The sequence below is a fragment of the Octopus bimaculoides genome, chromosome 12 (genome assembly GCF_046866305.1).
Source record: "Octopus bimaculoides isolate indiv1 chromosome 12, ASM4686630v1, whole genome shotgun sequence".
Classification (NCBI taxonomy): domain Eukaryota; kingdom Metazoa; phylum Mollusca; class Cephalopoda; order Octopoda; family Octopodidae; genus Octopus; species Octopus bimaculoides.
In genome coordinates, this window is record NC_142939.1 from 62,200,397 (window position 1) to 62,210,396 (window position 10,000).

General features: G+C 32.0%; 1 protein-coding gene across 38 annotated transcripts in view; it reads left to right on the top strand.

The window, feature by feature from the left end:
* LOC128246976 (FERM domain-containing protein 5-like) overlaps window positions 1-10,000 on the top strand; it is a 256,956-nt gene that overhangs the window by 230,295 nt on the left and 16,661 nt on the right. For 22 of the 38 annotated variants that reach the window (XR_016243867.1, XR_016243869.1, XM_089361140.1 and 19 more), the window contains one exon: window positions 3,683-3,700. The exons of the other annotated variants lie outside the window; for them this stretch is intronic. Coding sequence is in view for 20 of the 22 variants with exons in the window: in XM_089361140.1 (XP_089217266.1) it covers window positions 3,683-3,700 (18 nt within the window). In the remaining 2 variants the exon portion in view is untranslated. The remainder of the gene's footprint in view (window positions 1-3,682; window positions 3,701-10,000) is intronic. 38 annotated transcript variants of the gene reach the window in all.

Consider the following 10,000-nt stretch of genomic DNA (forward strand, 5'->3'; position numbering starts at 1 on the left):
GCCAGTAAATAACATGCTAAAGAAGCACTGATTAATCTTAATCGTGGATGGATCTATGGATAAAGACCGAGTAAGACAAAGCACTAAAATAGTGAAATTAAATCTCTAGATATTTAATCTCAAAGACTTGATGACAACAGATCTAAGAGAGTGAAGCAGGCCTATTTGACCAGACATAAGATAAATGTTAAAACAATGATGTGAAGGAAGAAAGTTTATATTTGAAATGTTTTTACATAACAAAAATCCTGAATAGATACAAGGAATTTCATCTGATGCTTTAAGGACCCTCCAATTTGCCACAAATGATATTAAGTTAGGCTGCTCTAAAGAGTGAAAACATTTGTTGTTTTGAACCTTGGTCATTTGATGGAGTGATTAAATAGTTCATGATAATACTTAATGCAAGGAGTATTAAGAAGTTATTAAGATATTATTAAAAAAAAAACTATATTAGCCAGTGACTTATTATATTTTAACTCATCATGCTGAGGGTAGTAATATAAAGTACCAGTGAAGTACTGCTGTAAAAGTAATCAACTATATCCTTCCCTAAAATTCAGTCTTGTACTTGTGTTAAAAATCCATATTGTTTTTATTTTACCAAATACAGCAAACAACTGTGAACATGTTTCCATCTTTTTATGAACTCATCAGTAAAGCACGCACATAAGTTCTGCTGTGCTTACTGAAGTAGGGATGAGAGAATTATAAAGTAAATATACAAGAGTGTACAGTTGTTCGTGTAGATCATGGTTCTCAGTATTTCATAGCTCATCTTACATTTTCATGGAATAGTATTTTACAACACCTCTCTCCACCTGTGTTTTGGGAAAAGAAAACACAGCAAATTATTTTAATGAAACAGAAGCTAATTTGCACAGTGGTTTATTATCCAATTTTTTCTTTTAATTATATCCCATCCAGCTTCCTTTTAGATATTTATATATCATAAAATTATATTAGGCCTTGGCACATCATTACTCAAGTTTCTGATCACTGATAACACAATCTCCTCTTATGTTTCCATTCTCACAGAAGTGTTTTTGAAAGTGTTTAAAATATAAGTATTGTGCCTGATTTATATATTTTATATATAAGAAAAATCTTGTGAGCTCTCACCATTTCGCCAATTCTCCATTGGTATCCTCCTGGCATTTCCCAGTTACTATGAACTCACAATACTCACAAGAGTGCACTACTAACCAAGTTAAGGACTACAATTACTGATGCATAGAATTGTTCAGAAAACAAAAATAACTCAAGGTTGGTGGGCGGTGATGGGGGGGGGGTCTTTTTGTCTTACATCCATTTTTCCATACTTTCATAGGTTGGATGAATATGTTATTTGAGACATTGCTTTACAGCTGGATGCCTTTTTTCTCTCTAACCCATACCTGTTTTTCAAGCAGGGGATCACTTATTCCACATAGCTTTAATGGCACGAAAAGCCCAGGTGATTTTTATTACAGGAGACACTGACAAGACTGCTGGCATTTCTCTCCACACTTCTGTACAAACAACTGTAGGTGTTTACATGGAAAACAACAGGCTAGGTTACTGTTAACATCTTTAATGCAGGAGAAAAAAAACAAACTAACTACTGATAATTATATGATGATGACAAAGTGATATTAGTCAATGACTAAATAAAAGTGTCTTCTACTGTAACCCCAGGCCAACCAAAACCTTATCAGTGGATCTGGTCAATGGAAACTGAAAGAAGGTTGTACATGTATGTGTTGTGCACACGTTACTTTCTCCATGCCTTGACATCACAGTATAGTTGTAAATGAGTGTCATTGTTATGCAACCAGTGTCCTTTGTTTACAATGTTCTTTGAAAACAATCTGGTCAAGGGGAAATATTACCTTACTTGGAGAAAGGTGAGGACTGGCATCCAGTCATAGAAAATCTGCTTAAATAAATTCTATCCGATCCATATAAATATGGAAATGTGGACAATAAGAACATTGATGAGTATGTGACATCAGTCTCACTGCTGCTTACCAATATTCCAATTTGTGAAAGTATCTACGATGAAGCACCAACTGCTGCTAAACCACCTAAGACCAGCAAAGCAGATGGTGCAGATTGTGTGCCTCCAGAGATTCTTTGGAATTCTGAGTTACTTCTTTTGTTTCTTCATATTCTAAATTCTACTTACATCATGAGTGTGGGTCAGGAATATTCCAATTCATTTTGATTTGGTAAAATAGTTATTTTCCTTAAACATTGTATGTCATATATTCTGGACAGTTTTATTTCTTTATCGTTGTACAAATGCATAATTGGCTGATGAAAACTTCTTGTTTGTATTTTATTTCATTTGATTTCTTAACTCTTCATTTTTATCTTCTCATTTATTCTGCCACAATTCGAATTTAATTTTCATTAGTAATAGATATCTGTAACCTGTATCTTTTTTTTTTTTTTTTTTTTTTTACTTGTTTTGGTCATTTGACTGTGGCCTTGCTGGGGCACTGCTTTGAAGGGTTTTAGTTGAACAAATTGACCCCAGGACTTATCTTTATTTTTTTAAGCCTGATGCTTACTACATCAGTCTTCTCTTTCACTGAACCACCAAATCGCAGGCATACGAACACACTATCACTGGTCAAGCAGTGGGAATGGGGAGGAGCAAACAGACACAAAGACATACATAGATATATACAACAGGCTTCTTTCAGTTTTCATCTATCAAATACACTCACAAGGCTTTGGTTGGCCCGAGGCTATAGTAGAAGACACATACCCAAGGTGCCATGCAGTAGGGCTGAACCCAGAATCATGTGATTGGGAAGCAAGCTTCTTACCACACAGCCATGCCTGTGCCTATATGTTGATGTTCATTTTTCACTGGTTTTAATCATTGGACTGTGGCCATGCTGGGATATTGCATTGAAGCATTTTTAGTTGCACAGATGAACACCAGTACTTAAAGTTTTAAGTCTGGTACATATTCTGTCAGTTTCTTTTGCCAAACTATAAAATTATGGGGACATAAATTAACACTGCTTATCAAGCAGTGGGGAGCAAACACAAACACATCTGTGAGAACATGTATATTTATATATATACACACAAACACACATAATGAGCTTCCACACTGCTCCCATCTACCAAATTCACTCACAGGACATTAATCAGCCTTGAGCTATAGTAGAAGACATTTGCCCAAGGTGCCAGTCTGTGGAACTAAACCCAAGCCTACATGGTTTGTTGCAAAGCAAGCTTCTTAACTACACAGCCATGTCTGTGCCGATGTGTCAATATTTCTAAATAAATAAATAGGAAAGTAAAGCTGGGGTGGTTGAACTGTTAATGTTTCTTTAAGAATTTCAAACATGTATTGAATTATTTTGAATATTCTTTAGAGTTACTCAAATTCATTGCTTAGGCATTTCTTCATCTCCTGATTTTTGCCTACTGAAGTTTTTTTTTTTTTTTCCTGTTATGTTTTAATATATATATATATTTTTCTTTCTCAGTGTTTGCTTCCTTTTGTTCCATATGAATATTCGCAATCATATCTCCAGACCATCATGAGTCAAATCATTCGAAACTGCTTTCTCTAAACAAAATTGTTTTTTTTTTTTTTAAACCATTCCTTAATATTTTGAAAAGAAAACAATCCTTGACCCTAACAAATTTTCCTCTGCCTTTATTTCATGATGTGTAGCAAAAGCAAGATATCATGGTAAGTTTATTTATTGTTTCTCTCCAATGAATTATTTCCAAGACGGTGAATTCTAGAAAAACACACTTCCATCCCCATGGCTATTAGTAAGAGATCGGACTGAGAGACTGTCATGGGTTGGCTAATCCAATATAACCAAGCGACTGTCTGTCCCCATTAGAGTAAATCTAATACAAAGTTAGAGTAAATTCTTTAATCATTTTTCAATATCTTAGAGTAGATTCACTAACATGCTTTTTCTTACTTGCTTTTAGAATTTATTAAGAAAAATGAGCCTATAGTAACTACTTGCTCAAGGTGCCATGCAGTGAGACTGAACCCAGAACGATGTGGTTGGGAAGCAAGCTTCTTACCACACAGCTATGCCTATATATATATATATATATATATATATATATATATATGTATGTATGTACACACATACAATGCAAAGGTTGACTGACTTCAAAGTTTCAACATTTCTTTGAGAAATCTCTCCTGTCACTGGTAGGAGAAATGGTGATGGGCTTAGGATGTCCTTAAGAAGTGCCTAAATATTTTACCTGATTACTCTGTGCAACCATATCAGTCTCATACACACATACATATGTATGTGTGTGTGTGTATATATATATATATATATATATATAGGGCAAATAAGAAAATGGAGAGGATATACAATCGACAAACATCAGCCAGTAAACATTCAATTATATATATTTATTTAATGATTATAAACATACGTATATACATACACATATATATATATGTGTGTGTGTGTATATCTCTTTATGCAGTCATTGACTTATTTCAATTTGTTAATTTGTATCACTCACACTTGTTTGTAATCATTTAATAAATAGATATAATGAATGTTTATTGGCTGATATTTGTCGATTGTATATCCTCTCCATTTTCTTATTTGCCATATAAATCCTGGTTAAATTTCTAATTTACCCTAGCTCATACCTAATACTCAATTGTGATATTGCCATGCAATAGTAAGCACTTGGTTATGAATAATTAGGTACACATCCAGTAGTAATACTGGATATTTAATATTCCCTTAAACAGTTTCTTAACCTCTTATACAGAAATAAATAAATAAATAAAATATATATATATATATATATATATATATATATAAAGTGCTTTAGCAGGTGTTAGTTAGTGCTGTAAGTGGCATTTCTTAGTGTAGTGTTGTTACGTAACATCCACTCATCAGAAACAAAACAATTTTATGAATCTCATTTTGTCAAGGTTGTTCAGTTTGTTCTGTCACCATCGTCATTTTCAGCATCCACTTTTCTATGCTTGCATAGATCAGATGGAATTTATTGGGACAGATTTTCTATGGTCAGATGCCCATCCTGTCACCAATCTTCATTTATTTCCAAGTACGGTAATATTTCCCTGTGGCTGGACATGTTTTCATAGAAGACAGGAAGCAACACTGCTTGTATGACAGTGATGCTCATTTACAACTATCGTATGATGTCAAGGCAATGAGGCACACACACACACACACATTATTATACATATATATATATTTATACACATACTCATGTATACATATCTATATACCCAGACTGACATATATATGTATACATACACACACATACGTAAGGTGCTTTGTCAGTTTCCATCTTCCAAATTCACCCACAAGGCTTTCGGTCAATGCACCTAATAGTGAAAGATAAATAAAACAAAATGCATAGGCAATCTACCATAACTACTCTTGTCTTCAGTACACATTATGATAACCATTCTTTGTGGGAGTTATATCAGTTACAATTAGCATGCTTTATAAATAAACCTACTTATAAAACACTTCTATGAATTAACTTTTTTTTCACTAGGCTATTAGTTTCTACATTCTGACTTGATTGCCTTCACTTGCATTAGCATTATGGTAACACCCTAAAATAATTAGTGAAAGCATGGTACTTGATAGCAAGTTGTACTCATTTGTGAATGGTGACTATGCTTTAATACTACTTAACAGTTTCAAAATATTAACAAGTCTGCATCATTGAGAAGGAAAAGGAAAACAAATATTGACTAGTTTGTTAATGCTTCTGAAAAGATATGGAAACATTAGACAATGTAGCTTTTTCAGATGTGGTTCACCAATTTTAAATTTAACCTTTTTGTTACAATATTTTTGCTGAAATAGGACTACCTTTGCTATAACTCATTTTGAAAATGATGGAAAATTTAGGAAAATAATTTCATCAGTATTAAACTGGTGTTGGGCACAGATGAAATATTAATGGAAGGTTTTAATTTAGATCAGTTTATCTCTTTACTACCATATTTCTGTAGAAATACACTGCCCTTGTTTCAGGTAGTTTTGAAAAATAATGAAGCATTTAATAAAATAACTTTATTATTAAGCTGGTATTTGGAATTTCAATTAACATGAAATTTTAATGAAAGGTTTTAATTTAGATTAGTTTAACCCTTTAGCATTCAAACAGGCCATATCAGGCCCAAATATTTTACTTTTTTTATGTTTAAACTGGCCAAATCTAGCCACTTATACCTTCCCTCCAATATGATTCTAAAAATAAACAATCACACCATAAAAATCTCAGAGCTCGATTAATACAAAATAATGTGAACAAATAAGCATAACATCTGACTGGATAATCTGAATACTAAAGGGTTAAGAGAGGTAATTTGTGTTGTAGAAACAGGGACAGTTTTATGTTGATTAGTATTGAAAAGACTAAGGACAAAAAAAAAAAAAAGTAAATTTCTTTTAATGAATCCTATTTTATCCCTCCATTAAGCCATTCCCATGAGGTCTCCAGTGTACTCTTGTGATGCTTCTTGCACACAAAAGTTAAGCTGCTTGTTATTTTGTTGTGTTCAAAACATTTTTTTTAAAAAAAAAAGCAAGTTTATTCTGTTGATTGATAACCTCTGATTTCTGTTTGTCTTTTGCATGCTTGAATGATTTCTCTTGCTTCTACTTGAGCAACTCTCACACTTCAGTAGGCAACCTTCTTAGTGGGCAACTTTTGCCCTTTTCTTCGGTCTAAGTATCACTTATCATTTCTCTGTTATTAATTTACAAAAAGAAAGGTATGGTTTCTATTTAACGTAAAAACTAAACTGAAAAAAAGGAATAATAAACAAAACAAGAACCAAAAAAAAAGGCAGAGCTTAACCGGCTTTCTCATGTTGATTTCTCTTAAAATGCGACAGTGCTTTGTTTTTTGTTTTTTTTTTTCCTTATTGTATTGCAACCAGCCTGGTTTTTAGTTAGCTTGCTCTCCAGTCAAGGAGTCTCATTGTGGATACAGTCTGCTCACTGGATTAAACATCTTGCGGATCTTTAAGTTATTCCTTATTGTTTTTGTTTTCTTTCTTTTTACACATACTTATCTGGCAATTTGTGGATCTTATATGGTTTCGCTTAAAATTCTGTTTTTAAATTAAAATCTTATTTATTAAATCTCATCATCATATTAAACTTGTTTATTTAAAAAAAAAAGGATTTGTCATTTACTTTAATTTTTATATCACTAAGTGGTTATTTCATATTATATATATATATATATATATATATATATATATATATATATTGCATCTCGGAAGTATTTCTGTTTCGAAATATTGCCTTCATCATTTCAAATAAGTCAGTCTGTTGCACGTCCAAAAATACACGCTTTGTTTGGTGGTAATCTCTATTGCTTCTCTTCATTCATATTTAGGCAATTTCTCATCCAGCAGTGACAATTATAAGAATATTTGTCATTCTTTATCGATGGAAGTTTTTGTAATGCTTATAGTGTTTTTCTCGTTTGCTTCTGTATCTGCTTCATTACTCATTCACTGAATTAAAACTCTTTCAGAAAAAAAAAATAAATAGAGAGGGGATTTTTTTGCCCTTTCATGTTTCTAAAAACTTTGTTTGAAATCTGTTTGAATTTTTTTTTCTACAATACTACTACCATTATTATTATTATTATTATTATTATTATTATTATTATTATTATTATTATTATTATCATTATTATTAAGGTGGCGAGCTGGCAGACTCGTAAGCATGCTGGATGAAATGCTTACATTCTGAGTTCAAAATCCATTGCCTTTCATCCTTTCAGGGTTGATCAATTAAGTACCAGTTATACATTGAGATCAATGTAATCAACTTAATCCCTTCCCCCAAATTTGAGACCTTGTGCTTCCAGTAATAAGGATTATTATTATTATTGTTATTATTATTATTAAGGTGGCAAGCTAGTAGAATCATTTGCACATTGGGCAAAATACCTAGCAACATTTCTTCTGGCTCTTTATGTTCTGAGTTCAAATACCACCAAGGTCAACTTTGCCTTTCACCCTTTTCGGGTCAATAAAATAAAGTACCAGTCAAAAGGGCTAAATTCTATGTAATCAGGTTTCCTTCTCACCCTAAAATTTCTGGTTTTGAGCTAAAATTTGACACAATTATTATCAAAATTATTATAAAGTGTTTTGTGGATTCTCAGAATTGATAACACTTGACAAAATGCCAGTTGATATTAATAGTTCTTTACATTCTGATTTCAAATCCCACCAAGGTCAACTTTGACTTTTGTTCCTCTGAGGTCCATAAAATAGCAGTTGTCAGCATCAACTAACACCTTCCCACAAAACTGCAGGCCTGTGCTTAAATTAGAAGTAATTATTATGGCAGTGAATTAGCTGAATCATTGAGCATCAAACAAAATACTTTATAGTATTTCTTTCAATTCTTTATCTTCTGAGTTCAAATCCAGCTGAGGTCAGCTTTGCTTTTTATTCCTCTGTGGGTCAATAGAATATAATACCAGTAAAAAGTACTGGATTCAATGGCATTGACTTACACCTTCCTCTCACAATTGCTGGACTTTGTGCCTATATTAGAAGCAATTATTCAACTGATAGTTTTATAATCCATTGTTAGTGAACATTTTAATACTTTAAGTGTTTGTCACAATGACTTCTTAGCTTATTTCTTCTAACCATCACAGTTCTAAATCATCACTACTAAATATTTAAGCATTCTTTTCAACATGTTGATGACACTTAAAATATATTCTATGAATAATTTTTTAACACCATTCAGTGTAAGGAGAAAGTTTTATTATCTTGGTATTCTACCATTTCTGATTGTAGTGCTTGTTTCAAAATCAGTCTGTTGTAAAACAGATTTGTTTTGTTTGTTTTTGTCATAATGCTCCCTTGAAGATTTTTTACAATAAAGAATGCTTTTTAAATTATAAACTATATTCTCTCCATAAGAAATGTCTAACTTTGTGAAATGTTGAAGTTAGCTTAATTTATGTCTCAAGTTATGCCATGCTGATGACTCCAAAGGAGGATGAAATAATGCTATACATGGCTACCAACTACTTGAAATTTTAAAAACTTTGTCATGTGTAAAAAAAAATATAAATACATTTCTATACTCTGTATGCCTTCTTTACTCATTGTAACTTCTAAATTTTCAAATCTGCCTCAATTTAATCTACAAGTGATTGTCTCCTCTGTAACAGTTAGCCACCAGGGGCACCTCATGTGTTTGAATATAACTTGGTAACTGAATTTAACAAAGTTTATCATTGTGATATTTTCCATTTGTATTATGAACTAATTATTGCTAACATTCAAACTGAGTTGTGTGTGTGTGATGTGCATAGACTAGAACAGAAGAGAATTTTTTGCTATTTTATTTCTAATCCTATTTCTGGACAAAATCCAGTTTTACTAACTTTCTATTGAACATGATAGACACCTAATTAAAAAAAACCAAAAACTACATTGCGTTTTTTTCCTGTCATTTTTCTACTAACAGAATTTGTTCTCTGTCTTGTAAATGATAACTTAATGTTTGACATATATTTATGATTTTAATTTACTTTGTATCAGTGTTTTAAACAATTTATATTTTCAGTAAAGTCAATAGAGTACGATGAACTTGCCATGGGGAGTGGAAAATTGAATGTTTCAAAGAGATTCCTTCTTTAAGGAAATGTTGACAGAAATTAATGAGAAACAGCAGAGTTTTATACTCTCTATGTTAAAAAGAAAGAAATTGGCTGCAAACTAGAGACTGTAAAAACTCTGCTGTCTCATTAATTTATCTCATTGCAAGTTCCCCTGTACTCCTTTTACTGGTTTTAGTAAATAATACAAGTCTTACCAACACAGACCAACACTAGTGTCTTTAGAGTCTGAGCAATTCACATTTTTGTATCTCTATGATGATGAATTTCTGATTTTAGGAAAATCAATGAACTGATAGGTTTATATATATAGAATGGAATATAGATATATAAAGAATTA